A 15,187-nucleotide genomic window follows, 5' to 3' on the forward strand; every position below is an offset into this window, starting at 1 on the left:
TTTCCATTTAGCCTTGATAGTACAATTTTGGACCTCATACATTCTCTTGTCTACTCTCACACTAGATCTTCCTTGGAGAGTGGTAAAGACGATTGGAAACAACGGGCCGTTGTACCTTATAAGATGTCAGGTGGTGTTAACTAAGTGGTAGAAGCCACGAATGCTACTGGTAAAAGAAAACCTAAGGGTGCTAAGAAGAAAAAACACCAGAGCAAGAAAAAAGGGCATATGCTCCCTCCACCTGCTCCTAAAGTACATAAAATAAATTATTAATGTCCAACAAGAGACCACCAAAAGGGTCTAAGGGAATGAAAGTTACAACAAAGATATAGTAGCAAAGAGCATGCCAAATGGTGTCCGGGGAAGGAACTAACCAACAACCAAAGCAAAAGAACAAAGAGAGGGACCACCCAAAGGTCCATGACAGTAGACAACAGCGAAGAATAACAAAATAAGTCAATCAACCAATAGGTGTAACCCAAAACTAAAGGATAACCATTGGGCCGACAAGATATCCGAGATCATCTCTAAGTACCCCTAGGGGTGGAGGGTTGTTGTCTGTGCATATGATCTCTATGGGGTCTTACGAATCTAGTATGAACCATAGTGGACTGGCCCAGTGAACACTCGATGCCTCAGGTGGGGGTGACCAGCAAAAAGAAAGAAGTGATGAGCTAATCAGAACCATGAACCAAGGGAAACCAAAGCTGTAAAGTGTGATCCTGAAGACTTGTAACCTCATAAATGTAAAACACCAGACACTGTTGGTCGGTGTACCTAAAGAAATAAGCTAAGGATTAGTAGTCTCTAAAGAGGCAATGGAATCTCCCTCAGAACTCATCATAAATATGGCAAGGGAATAAGAAGTGTCACTCTATCTCGACTAAACCCGCATCCCAACGCTAGCAAATCCAATCCATGTGGTCAATTTGGTGGTCGGTTTGGATGCGAAGCCAATGGGAGCCCACCCTAAAAGAGCCCAAGAGGATACGCAAAGCATGAGTCCAATGTCAATCAACATAGGAAGGATGGGCAATGATCCCACATCCTGAAGGTCAATGTAGTGCTCAGCATAGAAAGCCATCCTGGGGCAAAGGTCTCCTAAGGGATCGATCCATGTTGTGTGGATATATTACCTATAGATGTCCATCTAAATGTGTTTGTTCAACTCTAACTAGGTAGGGAGGAGATGAGCAGGGGCATCTAGCAAATACTGGAATGGAGGGAGACTATCAATCTCGATGCCGATAGAACCAAGAAGAGTCAAAGCTTGAGCACACCAACAATGAGCCCGACCAATAGGATTAGTCGCTACAATCGCCTCTGAAGATCGATACGCCAAGTAAGAATATTTGTCCTAACCCTCAATAGAATCAACAAACCCATAAAGCTGATGAAGGAACCAAGTCAAGTCGAGCATGATCCTAGGCATAAAGGGGTGAGCACCAAACTCAGACAAAATAAAACTAGTGAAGGTAGTCTGATAGCACCTGATAATGCGCCGAAGGAGGATTTGAGCGCGCTCCACATACATCCAGTCGGAAGCAAGAAGGGAGGGGCCCCACACCACAGAATCATAAAGAATAGTTGGTCCAATTAGGGAATCCATGAGGGACATCTTGGACTTGGTGTCCTGAAAATGGTGTCAAAAACATTGTCGCTCAAGCAAAGCAAGGGAGCCCAACCAAACCTTTGTTCACCCAAGGCCACATGGTTGGTCTCATATAAAGGCTCTAGTCTTCTAAAGAGGGGAAGGCCCCTTGGGGCAACTAACAAGAAACATGTCATCCCTAAGCCAGTTGGGCAACTACCCAATTGCTATAATACATTTAGGGCATCAATGGATACTACCACATAAATAGTTGTGCATGGAATTAAATTGTATATATGGGAATGTCTAGGAATTGGAATCTGCAGAAAGGAAATATATTGAGAAGAGACTTTTAAATTTCATAAAAAACAGATATCATGCTTCTTCAAGAGATCAAGGCAAATCAATCTCAAATGTATTTGGAGGGATTGGCACTCGCACTCACTATATTTATATCAAGAGCAAGAGCTGCCTCACCTTTTAGAGATTTGGGCAAGCTGTGCAACTGTAACATCCAAATCAGTAATCTTCAAAACCAGCTAGGAGAAAAAATGGTAAGAATGAAGGATTCTCTGTTTAAAAAATGATGTGAAATGACAAAAAGAAGGAATGGTAGGGTGAAGTTGGGATAGGAATGGGAGTGGGGGGGAGATGCGGGGAGTTTTTTAATTTTTCAATAGCTCTTTAAAAGTTGTAGGGCCCTTTTTTGGATGCCCACATTCACCAAGGTTGAGCCCAGGAGCCCAGGTTCAAACCCTAGGTGAACCCTAGGGCGAACCCAAACCAAACTTGAACCCATACCTAGAGCCAAAAACACAAATCGAGCAACATAGAACAAATATATCAGACAGCAGCAGGTCCCCATAAATTCCATTATCAGAAAGTAAACTATAATTCATAATTAGAGTGTACTATATGTTCAACTAAATATTTTGGTTGACATGGTGGAACAGAAAAAGAAATCTCATTCAATCTTTTCAAAACATTAAATGAATTAACATTTCTATAATACTATTGCTTCACAATCAAATCACCCTAAAGAGGACAATACTTCTGTTGTCGGAATTCACAAGCCTTGTATTTTAATCTTATTTAAGAAAGAATCAACTCATATGCATATGCCAGCCAATTACCAATACTCAGATAAAAGAATCAACAGTTATGTTATTTTCATAGCTTCAGCATTATGCTATTATTTCCTTTCTTATTTTAACAGGATTAACAAGTTTACTTTCAAGAAGAGACAATATTTTGCTTTATAGGCTGTTCTTTAGCAGAAAGCATATCTTAGTTTAAACAGCATTATTTCATTTGTATGGGCAATCAAACTCTGTTGATACAAAATGTGCAATTCTCACCTGATATAGTTGACTGGTCAACTCGAAGATCATCGACAGTGCTACCAAAAGAGCAAGTATCAATTTCAGTTAGAAACATATTTTTTTACTATGGTAAATAAAATGCTTAAACTACAGCCACAATGTCGTAATGATGCAGTTCTTACCATAAATGTAGATCCTTTATGAATGCTAATTCCATAATTCCAGGGACCTTTGCTACACCACAGGTGACAGCCTTCTCTCCGGCCTACAGAAATAATGTACAAGAATCAGTGAGCATTTATACAGGTTAGCACAACTTCAGAACTTGAATCATAACCTACTGGAAAAGGCTGAAATCATCTTAGAAGTTGAATCATAATCTACTGGAATGGGCTGAAATCATCACAAGTGAAAGAAAAAACCTAAAATGTCCTTAGCGTGGAGTAAAAAAACTCCTGAGATGCTATAGAAAAAGCTTAAAAATTATTAGATACTTCGCTTGTTCTGTGAATCTAAAATATACCTATCTTTAATTTCTCATTCAACAAAGAAAAGTGGTTCACACTTATTAAGTGTAGAACAAGAGCTTTTGATTTTATTGTACTAAATGAATCCCACACTGACTTAAAATCTGGTAAAAAATGAAAACTAATATGATTGCCGCCTATTAATTGATCAGGATAATAAGCTGTGTAGTTGACACACATATCAAAACTTTAACAATTGGCACCACCAACTTTCAAGAGAGCAGCAAAGCTGCATCTTTCAAATACATAAATTATTAAATATAAAAAGGAAGGCTCGTATATTGCTCTCACAAAATTAGAGATCAACACTACCAACTAAAGAGAGCAAACAATTTCAACAATTAGTTCATATTGGCTTTGGCTCTTAAGGAAATTCTTCTGGTTAACTGTGTTAATGTTGAATCTAGAAGCTCACATGCTATAACTCATTTTGAGGTAAAAAGGTATCCCAATGTATAAGTGCAAACTATATCAAATGTTTGGGGTTTATATATAAACAATTGTTTTGGCAGGTGAATCTCTCATATAAATTACAATAAATTTACTATTCTAATCTTACCTTATCTGTAAACATAAAAATCTATAGTAGAAGATGCTTTCTCCTGAAGTTTCTAGCCAATTTTCAGAGTTGCATAAATTACAGGATTCAACTAATTTATAATAATATGCATCAACGGTAAACCATGATGAAACATTTATAAATTGAAAAAGAGTGTCACAACTCTTTATTGCTAAAAAACAGCAAAGATGACTGAAATGAACAAAATAAACAAAAGAATGAAGATAATTAACCACAATAGACTTCTATAATGTATGCTGTAAAGGAATATGTAATATTAAAAGAAAGCACCCAGTATCATCTGCACACAAACAGATTCTAGTTTGTGACTGACAGTCAAATTTGCATAAATTACAAAAGGGTTCAACTAAGTTAAAATATCAATAGATGCACAATAGCAAATAACTCAAGTAACTTTGACCCAAGATGCAGGGATGCACCCTGCACTAATGTACCAGGTCCAGGTGTGTTTGGGTGCTGGTGCACACACACAGGTATGTTAAGGCGCACACAGAGTGCACACCAAGCACACCCACTCAATGCTAATACCGTTGAACAAGATGTAGGGCCGATTCAGAAAATGTGGTAGAAAATTCCAGTTCTGTTCCCGCCCAATATTGGGAGTATGTCTCTGTTTTTTTCACCTTCCTCTATTTGCCATGACTTTCCTTTACCAAAGTATGATAAATAAATCTTTTTTCCATATATTGCTAGAAAATCCTTGATATCTTCCTTTTCACTCATAATATTATCGAGCGGCGTTAATTAGGCCAACTCTTAACCTTATGACATTATATTATATTTACACATGGAAATATTATTTAGCCACCTTTGAGGCATAATGTTTTAAATATAAACAATAATCTCACATGCAAGCATCCCAGCCAAAATATATATTTTTGATGCTGGAACAAAGTACCACTTATATTTTCATTAACGTGGACAATATTTCCCTTCTGTAGAGAAGCTTGATTAATTTGGAGGATTTAAAATCTTCACACACATTTTCCCACATCTAAGACAAAGATGCATGGATACATACGGATACGACATTAGATATGGTTATCTATTTTTTAAGACTCCCAATATGGAAATGGTTGGATACAACATTAATTAAAAATGCATACACATATTTAACACAATTTTCTAAGATATAAGAGGAGATTTTCATTACTTCAAAAGAAATATGGACATGTAAATGTTACATCAATAATAATATGTTAATTTAACGCTTTACAATATGCAAAAATAGTGGAGTTGCATTGGAAGATAACCCAAAAAAAGGGTTGCCAAAATAGAAAAACATTTCATTCTTCTTCCCTATTTAGTGCAAGTTTTATTTATACCAGAAAAATTAATTAAAGATTGCATAAATGAAGTTTTCTTAAATAAAAAATTGGGAATATTATAACAAACTTCAAAGTTTAAAAACATCAAATCACATAGAATTTGGCAAGGTAGGAAATCAAACCTTTTTGGGCACACATGGGTACAATATTTAACGTGTATCCAGGTCACATCAGATACATATCCAAATCAAAAAACGGGTATACGCGTGCCCAATGACGGACAAAGGAATTTCTGACTACTATGAGATTCCACTATCATTCAACATCTATAAAATTCAATAAAGTGCAACTGAGAAAACCCATAATGACTGATTGTAATGATTTTCAATTTAATCATGAACCTAAATATATATATATTGAGACTTTGAAAAATGGAATGATTGTATTAACAAAATCACACAAATAAATAGAGTTTCCAGGCAGTACAAAAATTGCTAAAAGAAAAGTTGCTAGGGCTTCAGCCCACAACATGACGGCAAAAAGACACGAATGCTTGGTTGAGGGAGGTCGCAATTTCGATACACAAGAGAGCATGGAATGCATTCAGTAGTATTATGTGTGCACATGATTGCATCGCCAACTAGGTTTTCCCATCACGTGAAAAAGGACGAATGAATTAGTGTTGTTCACAAAAGGATTGTTAAGAGTTTACCACCAACATCATAATTCATGCATTGGGTAGTAGCAAGTGGATGATGACGTCGAGCATGAGCAACAAAGGAGTCCTAATGATTCTTGTATTCTGAAATGGTGGACCTGTGATGTTTGTCCATAGAGGGATTCATAAGGGATTTCTATGCTGGCCTTGAAGAGATAAGGTGGTGTCAAACAGGGTTGATAGTACTTACATAGGGAGACATAAGGGGATGTGTTACCATTATTCACGCGGGATATAAGGAGATATAAGGTGTTGTTGAGTAGTGGAGAGATAAGGTGACACTCAAACTGGAGAGATAAGGATTCATTCAAGGCGGTTGAAAAAGAGAATGTTATATCTAGGAAATGTTAAAACCTCGACATCCTCACAAATATACCACAGGGATAGAGTCCCCCAAATGCAACCCCACTAGTTCAAAGCACCAATCAAAAAAGCAACATTCCCGAGAGAAAAAAAGGTTATCTAAATAAGGACAACATCTAAAAATTGAGAAAATTAAGACAACTAAAAACAAAGCCCAAGTTACCATTAGCTAAGATTCTAGAATAAAGAGTCAAACATAGTAAGAACTTAGGATATTAAAAATATTCTAATACCCTCCCTTAATGGTCATTCTATCAACTGCACTATTGAAGATTATACATGTCATGTGATCATAAATTCTTCAGAAAAATTCTATAGTTTTTGAGACCCTCCCTGGATCTATAGAATGTCAACGACCAATACTAGCCAAAACCCATCCTAAAGAGAACACAGAAGGGTGCTCCCTTGTTCGGAATGCTTTGCAAGAAGAGACAGGCCTGCTATTAACTCTAATGCAGAGACGGGTTTACCCCTAGGTCCTCCAGAATCTACGAAATTTCTGACGAGGAATCATCATAAAATGTTTCACCTCAAGTCAGATAACAAAGTTGTCCCTGATGGTAGCCAAAACCACACAAGAATAATTGCCATGATTTGCAAGAAAAAACAGCAAACCCTCCAAACTATTGCAAATGAGCACAATACCCTAAAACTTAATACCATGATTTGCCAAGAACTTTTTGTAGATGAGCACTAGGACTCAAAATGGACTACAAGAAACCATGATTCAATGGTAAAAAGTGACAAACCCTTAAGCTGAAGTTTACAAAGCAATATTGCTTTTTTGAAGAAAAAAAGTGTAAAAAAAAACTAAAAATGGGAATCCACAACATAAAATTCCAATTTCAAAAACCAAAAGCTTTTTTTGAGGTGAAAATTTGATCAAAACCAAACACATAGCTAGCGAAAAATCCAAGTCATGAATCAGCATACGAAAATGGAAAAATAGTAAAACCCAACAGAAATCAAAGAACCCTCACAAACTATAGAAACCCTGACCAGGTATACAAAAGCAAACCTTTAACATTTGGAAAAATATTATAAACCCTTGCATAACTTTTGAAGGAAAAAAATATGAAAACCCCAAAAAATTTGTAAGTACTAAATATTGATGACAAACAAACAATATTTTTCAATGGGAAAAAATTATATACCCCACAAAACTCACGACTTGAAATCCAAGTTTCAGATTTAGAATTTTAGATCAGGAAAAAACCCTAAACAAGTTTAAGGCTATAAAACCTTATTTCCAAAACGCAACCAAATTCCAAAAACGAACAAGAAACCCTCAACACTACAATTTCTATTAGGGTTTCAGTGGAATATTGCTGCAAAAATACAAACGTTCTTAAAAAACCTTGATCAAATATCATGACCAGGCTGCATGGAAAAATGCAAACAACAGCAAAAGTCCCATAAAAAAACACCCAAAATCAGTGACTCCATAGCATGTACGTGAGCGAATCAAACATGGATGGAGCATCCCTAAATCAATGATCCCTAAATCCTTACGAAGGAGCCATCTAAGATGGTGGAGAAAGAGAAAGAGGTCACGATCACTCACGGTGAAGCAAAAGGAGGTGCAAGGGGGGAGGTTGCCATAGGGGGCAAGGGGTGGTGAGGGGACAAAGGGGGTGTAGGGGGTGGACCCTAAGAGTGAGGCTAAGGAGGATACGGTTGGCCAAGGGAATGCAAGAGATGGTGAAGTGACTGATGAAGAAAATAAGGAAAGCACCAAAGAGAGCATAGTCAACAACACTTGCATCAACCATAATGAGGCTAGCAAATGAAAAGATCAAAACTAGGGAAATAGGAAAGCCCATTCAGGATCACCAAGTCTAAGGAATCGCATAATGTAGTAGATGGCGGCCATACCTAATAAGGGGTCCCTGGTTGTCCTCAAAGAAGCATTGTGATCCCAAGGTGTCTAAATCCGATTCAACTGTACAAACCGAATCAGACCCACAGTCATAGAGGAGGGTTTGGAAGTCTCTGGTGTGTACATTAATGCCTCCCAAAAATGACAATATCACCCACAGTTGAGAATCTGGTAATGTGCTCAAGAAGGTCCTCAAAAGGGTCACCTCCCTTCATGTTGTGAACTATATAGTACAATGAAGCCAGCAGAAAATAACATAATGTGATGAAAATGTCCTTGTAATTTGGCATTGCCTACCCAATGCGGATCCATATGAACTTGGTGAGACTATTAGAGTGAACCACAAAAAATAGTGTTAAAGAGGCAATCTCTGACCAAACAAGCAACCCTACCATACCCCTTGACCCCACCAGAACATCTGACCTTATCTGTAAAATCAGACAACCACTGATAACTAAAGATATCAGGCAAAAGATGGGTGGGGCTCTTGTGGGTCTTTGTAACAAAGTCAATAGAACCAAGTGCAATCTGAAAAGGGCTCACCAAGGATTATAGAGTACCATTGTCATTCTGGTAGTTGACAAGCAGGGAGCCACTAAGAGGCCCCATCATACCCAACTGCCATCATGACCATCATTTGGTCTTGTCAACCAACCTCAGTTCTCATCAAGACAAAAGAAAATTCTGAATAACAACCTTGAGGTTCCTAATAACAACTCACTTCTTGTTCTCCTCAGCCTCCACAACAAGCCCCTGGGAATGTCTCAACTCTGCCACAGTGATCGTCGAGATAGAAATCTTAGTGGGAAGAGGAAAAGTTTCCTCCTTGACCTAAGAACTTGAAGATGACCAAAAGGAAGGCATATTATTCTATTATATTTTATATCTTATAATCTATATAATATAAATATTATTTACAAATAAATACATACATGATAAATTCATATAGGTATTATATATATTATACTTCTAGGTAAGGATGTCACTACGGCATTCATTTCAATTTCCTATGGAGACAACCATTGTGACTCAAAGACCTCTATGAAAGAAATGGCGTGAACTTTGACTTCAAGGCTTCCACTTCCACTATTCACAAGGGCCACAAACCTCCTTGAAGCTTTAGGGATGTCACTTTCTAGAAAGACCAAGAAAGAGAGAAACAAACTTTAGAGCAAAAATGTAATGGTAACCGAAGGAAAGGAAGAAAGAGAAGATAGAAAGATAAAAGCCCATACAAAGAAGAGAAGATTGAAGAAGCGAGAAGGAGACTTGGGAAACAAAAACTAAGGAACAAACAAGTGAAGGAGGCAAAGAACTAAAAAAGAGGCTCAACCAATGAGATAGGGTAGGGAAAGCACACAAGAAGGTATAGAGGAAACAAAGGAGAGGGAGAAAGATGAGGGGCCATGGATATAGAGGTGGGATTTTGTGCGGGAATTGGGGGTTAAGGTAGGAGAATACGAGGTGGGGGAGGAGAGAAGCATAAGAAGCCATGAGGGGAAAGAGAGCACAGGTGGGAAGAGAAGGCTTAAGGAAAGAAAAAAGAAACTGGGTGAGAGGCAAACCCTTCATTTATTCTCTCACTTTTTGTCATTACTTTGCTTTCTTCTTTTTCTAATCTATACTAATACTACTATTCTTTATTTTTTATTCATCTCTTTTTCCCTCTTTTCCAAAAAGGAATCATCCCTACCACTAGATCTAGTTCCTCTTGATCATTATAATCTTGCTTATCCTTCTTTGTGACTATTTAATTTTCCTTCAATTATATTTTACTCCTATTCTTATTTCCATTATTTTTACCAACAGCTTTCTTCTGCACTTATTTTCTTCTTAGTTTTTCCTTTATTATTTTTATGCTAACCTATCTTAATTTATTTCTCTTGCTTTTCTATCATTTCATCCTTTAATTTTTTATTTTTTAACTTATCTTTCCTTGTAATCTTTATTTTTTTTAATTTTTGTATAATTCAATTTTCTCCTCTTTATTTGTTTCTTTTTTCTTCTACACTTTATTTCCATGAGTATCTTTTCGCTTGATACCCACCACTCCACCTCTTTCCTTAATATGTGCCCATATTTAGTTAGCTAAATCTACGATCATGTCCACATTTCTATAGTCATCCTGATTATGGATCACTGAGTGGGATGCAAAATGTTCATGAAAAAAACAGAGTTAAATCCAAAAACTAAAAATAGCAAAATTAATCAAGTTTGTTTTTGTATAATAGTGTTGTTGATGCATCTTATGACACATCCTCAGCTGCCATTTTTAGCATTTGTTAAAAAGAAAAAAAATCTTATAACCCAATTAATAGACTGATGTAACAAATTTGTTCAGTGAAGCAAGAAAAGGTGAGTTCCTCAAAAGAATTTAATATCGAACATTTTGTATACCACCTATATTCACAAAATCTGGTTTCAATTTATTAAGATTGTTGAGTAACGTAACAAATTTGTTTAATGAAGTAATTAAAGATGCACTTCTCACAAAATCTGTAGCATTTGGAGATAACTAAGTTTACAGATTTGAAGGTCGAGGAGCAAAATAATACAGTAACTGATGCAGGTAGCTCTGATACCACTAATGAAGGTACGCTCTGATACCACTTGATGAAGGGCCACACCACCCTACCAACTCATAACCAAAAATGCAACAATATGGAGACAAGAGATGACAAAATGCTTCTCAAGCAATTTTATTATACTTGAAAATCCAATAGCAATTACAATAACATTTCTGCAAGATCTCTCAAGATCCAATCCAAACCCAAGCTAGTCCAGATCCACACTCTGGTAGAAACCTCTGAGATCTCAACTTGTGCTCGCAAGCCACCAAGCAACCTCCTTGTTTCTAAACCGCAGTCACTAGCTCTTCTCCAACTTTATCCAAGATCCAAGTGTAAACTGCCTCACATTCGGCGCTTTGTCTACACACTCACAACTACACCATAATCCTACTGTAAACTGCCTCACATTCGGCGCTCTGTTCACAGACTCAGGAAAACTCACTCTTCACTTACTCCTTCTCTTTCACAACTTGAAGCCTTCACACCTTCCAACTTTCACACCTTGAAGCTTTTCCTTCCAAAGCTTTCACCTTTCCAAGCTTTCACACCTTTCACAACTTTCATACTTTGAAGCTTTCACCTTCCAAAGCTTGATTAGAAATGCTCATATGCCTTGCTTAAATAGGCACTTACCACCCAATGCATGACTTATCCACAACCTTCTAGAATTCCACCTACAACCTTCTACAATATCCACAACTTTCTAGAATTTCACCTAAATACAACTAAACACCACCACGTGGCCCAATTAGAAAATTACATTTCTTTTGTGGATCACAACAAATATTAAATGCATGATTTAAGGATCTTTCCACAAGCTTCTAAGATACCACCTACACACTTTGATAAATGGAATGACAACCATTTTTATTTTATTTTTCTATTAAGCCACCTATGCACCTCGAAAATAAAAATCTCTTTTTTTTTCTTTTCTCCTTTTTCCCTTTTTATTTATTTATTTTTTTCTTCTAATTTTCGTCACTTTCTCTCTCCTCCACAATTTTTTTTTTTTTTTTAATTTAAATTTTCCCATGCATGATGCTCCTGCATTAGTAACACTTATTGTGGATAAAGAAAATTAAGTGTACAACAGGTTTGCTTGGCCAATTCAAAATGACTTAGCTCTCTGGTCAATGCTTTCTTCTTTCAATTTGGTAGGCCACCACTGAAGATAACAAAATCATTGGCATTTACAAACTAATCAACATTCCTTCTACTGGAGGTGCCAGATGCTTGATCACTTTTGTCATTTTCTTCAAATATTTGTATTATTCAATTCTTTATTTAACATTTGCCAGAAGTATTTGAAAAATCTCTTATATTCAAAAAGTTAATGAGAAAATATGCGGCAAATTTGTGCATAAGTTCAGGTAAAATGATTCACCCCCTTTGTAGCCCTAGCTTTATTACTGCTTGTGTACAGAAATTTAAAATTTCTAAAGATAATAATGTTCTAGCCACAAACAAAATCAAATATAGCACACACACCAAATAGACAAAATATACAACAGGAACATCATTGAATACTGATAGTTCAAAGACAAACATAAACATCTTCCTGGCTGCAAGCTCCTTAGTTTCCTTGGCAGCAAATGAGCACTCGTAAAGGTAGAGGAAGACCAGAAGAATGAATCCAGAATGGTTGCTTGATGAGGGTTCAGCCCTTGGCATCAAAAAAAACCAAAATATACAGCAGGAACCCTATTGAATACTGATAGTTCAAAGACAAATACAAACATCTTCCTGGCTGCAAGCTCCTTAGTTTCCTTGGCAACAAATGAGCACTCGTAAAGTTAAAGAAACACTAGAAGAATGAATGCAGAATGGTTACTTGATTAGCGTTCAGCCCTTGGCATTGAAAAAAAACAAAGTGTGAAATGAGAGAGGTTTTGTTGTTTGCTTTCTGGTTGTCCCCGTAAAGTCATTTTAGCATTTAAGGCTAGCTTTATGATGTTAGGCTCTAGTGTTAATTTTTTAGCGTTTTTAAATTTTTCATATAAAAGAACCTTCTCTTCTTTTGATACATGAACAACCCAGGTTTGACTGTGAGCATATGACAGGTTTGACCATAGAATAGAATAACCTGCTGAGGCATATCATTGGATTGTCTAATCAAACACAGGTTGCAATTGTGCAGGGTAGCCCAGGCCATTTCCAAACACAAATCAGCCTGGGATCGGAAACCAGTTTGAATTGGATACTCATCCATGCTGTTCAAAGCAAGACCCAGGAATGTGGCTATGACACATTATGTTTAGTTATTCAAAACCTTCAAGACTGATGATGTCAAAACAGTATATATCAGGAGAAGTTTCTTGTATCGTGAATACAGTAGTATTAAGCTGAAGCCAAGAGCAACATATAATCTTGGCAAAAATGGCTACAGGGAAGAGAAATGCATGCTGGCATGAGATGGCAACGTGTACAGTCAATTTTAAAGTACATGATAGGTTATATTTAAGGTAAAGTTTTCCCTGTATGACTTTGGAAGAAATTGTTTGGAGTCCATATACAGCTGAAATATTGTCTTTGCAATTTTGGTAGCATTGATCTCATTCATATTCTTAAAGAAATGAGGAACAAAATTAACAGTAGGAGACGAGAGTCAATTATTTTTAGAATCTGTGACAAATCTAACTAATTACCTCTACAATCCTGAAGCTAAGTTCTAAAATGAGTGATTTCTGCAAATCATAACAAGACTGAAAGAACGCAGTAATGGTCAAAATATTAAAATTAACAAATTTATTCACTATAAACTTTATGCAAAATCAGATAAAAGATATAAAATCAGACTGAAAATATGCTATCTTTAATACCTCCTATACACATATTTCTATAGCTGAAAAAAAAATAGATTGGATAGATTGATCCACGACGATTTCATGAGAAGAAACATCCATTCTAACTTCTAAACTTATCACCATCACATTGGGTACTACCGCTTATAGTTTGGTTCATGGCTACACCATATGGATGTCAACAGCTGATTTTATGGTAATGTGTTTGGAGTGGTTTCCGAAAGCTTCACCATGCAAAATAAGAAATTTAACTATATAAATAAAAACTTCTAAAGGTAAATTAGAGATTGTCATGGTTTATGTTAACAATGAAAAATGATGGTCAATTATTTTTTCATCGTGTTAATTTCCAATGAAAGAAATCATTTAGATGGATTCACCTAGTATTTATAGATCACTTCCTTTTAAGTGTGGAAAGTTCCACTATCAAAATCAAGTACACTAAAATGCTGTTAAAAAAGTTTCTGGTATCAATGTAAGCCTAATTCCACTTAGTATACTCTGACTAAATTGGTTCACAAGAAGTTGGTAAGCACTTCCAGTTCTAACTCCTCCAAGATCAGGTTTATGTTTTAGATAAGAGTTGTGATTTATAAATCTCCCAAAAAAGAGTTTGTGTGACACAAGCAAAACCACATACTAAGACATAAGTAATAAACAATTATTTTGAAATTCATTAACAGACATAACAATTTCAGCTTGCTGGATCACCAGATCTAAACTTGGAAGGTAGCAGAGGTAGCGGAAAATCTAATTCACTTATACATTCAAGCTTGCTTCAGAGGCAATTTCCTTCAGGAATTAAGAGTTACACACAACAATAATATTATATTTTATCAACTGCACAAATTGTTCAATCATATTACGTCTTTATAGGAGTTAGTCCCTAATTATTAGAGATGTTTTAACTTTTAACAACTCAAACAGACACACTCGTATTGATGAACTTGGACATGTTCGCTTCTATGAATCCATCCTAAAACTCGTAGACAGTTTGACCATCCTAAAGTCTAAAAGCAGTCTACCAAGCAACTTCTTCTTATGGACCTATCTGTCATCTGTCTCCCCTGAACATCGGATAAAATCAAAAGATCTTGTTACATCCCAAATTTTTGCTTAATTTAAAAATACTCTTATGGCCGTTGAGATTTCCTGTGAAAACGGTTGACTAGTAAACTAGTTAAACATTATGGTTTCATGTGAAATGAAAAAGTTTGTTATTCATTAAAATTTCTTGGAAAGTGAAATGGATGTTAAATGTTATGAAGTTTTATGAAATGATCACTTGTTATAGTAACTTGATTTTATAATGAGATGTATGTTATTATCGTGATAATTCTTGTTTTGCAGGAGCGCAACAAAGGGGGGGAAGCATTGCCAAAGAGGGAACTGAATAAGAGGCACCAATACACCAATGAGCCAACAAGTATGAGTTCTAATCACTTTGGCTAAGGGTAAACGGCTAGGCAAGCAAGAGTATACTATGAACAACCATGAGCTAACCAATGCAATATGTGTATATCATTAAGTAATAAAAGAAAAACACTAAGCATTAATTTAACTAAAAA

The 15,187-nt window shown here is 36.2% G+C and overlaps 1 protein-coding gene across 4 annotated transcripts in view; it reads right to left on the reverse strand.

The window, feature by feature from the left end:
- The window catches only part of LOC149539666 (aspartokinase 1, chloroplastic-like), a 93,061-nt gene that overhangs the window by 65,938 nt on the left and 11,936 nt on the right, over window positions 1–15,187 (reverse strand). For all 4 annotated transcript variants that reach the window (XM_089800888.1, XM_089800890.1, XM_089800889.1 and 1 more), the window contains exons 4-5: window positions 3,096–3,178; window positions 2,950–2,990 (exon numbers count right to left, since the gene is read on the reverse strand). In XM_089800888.1, coding sequence (XP_089657014.1) covers window positions 2,950–2,990; window positions 3,096–3,178 — 124 coding nt within the window. The remainder of the gene's footprint in view (window positions 1–2,949; window positions 2,991–3,095; window positions 3,179–15,187) is intronic.

This window comes from Cupressus sempervirens, chromosome 9 (assembly GCF_028749045.1).
Source record: "Cupressus sempervirens isolate cs-2001-9-10 chromosome 9, ASM2874904v1, whole genome shotgun sequence".
NCBI lineage: Eukaryota > Viridiplantae > Streptophyta > Pinopsida > Cupressales > Cupressaceae > Cupressus > Cupressus sempervirens.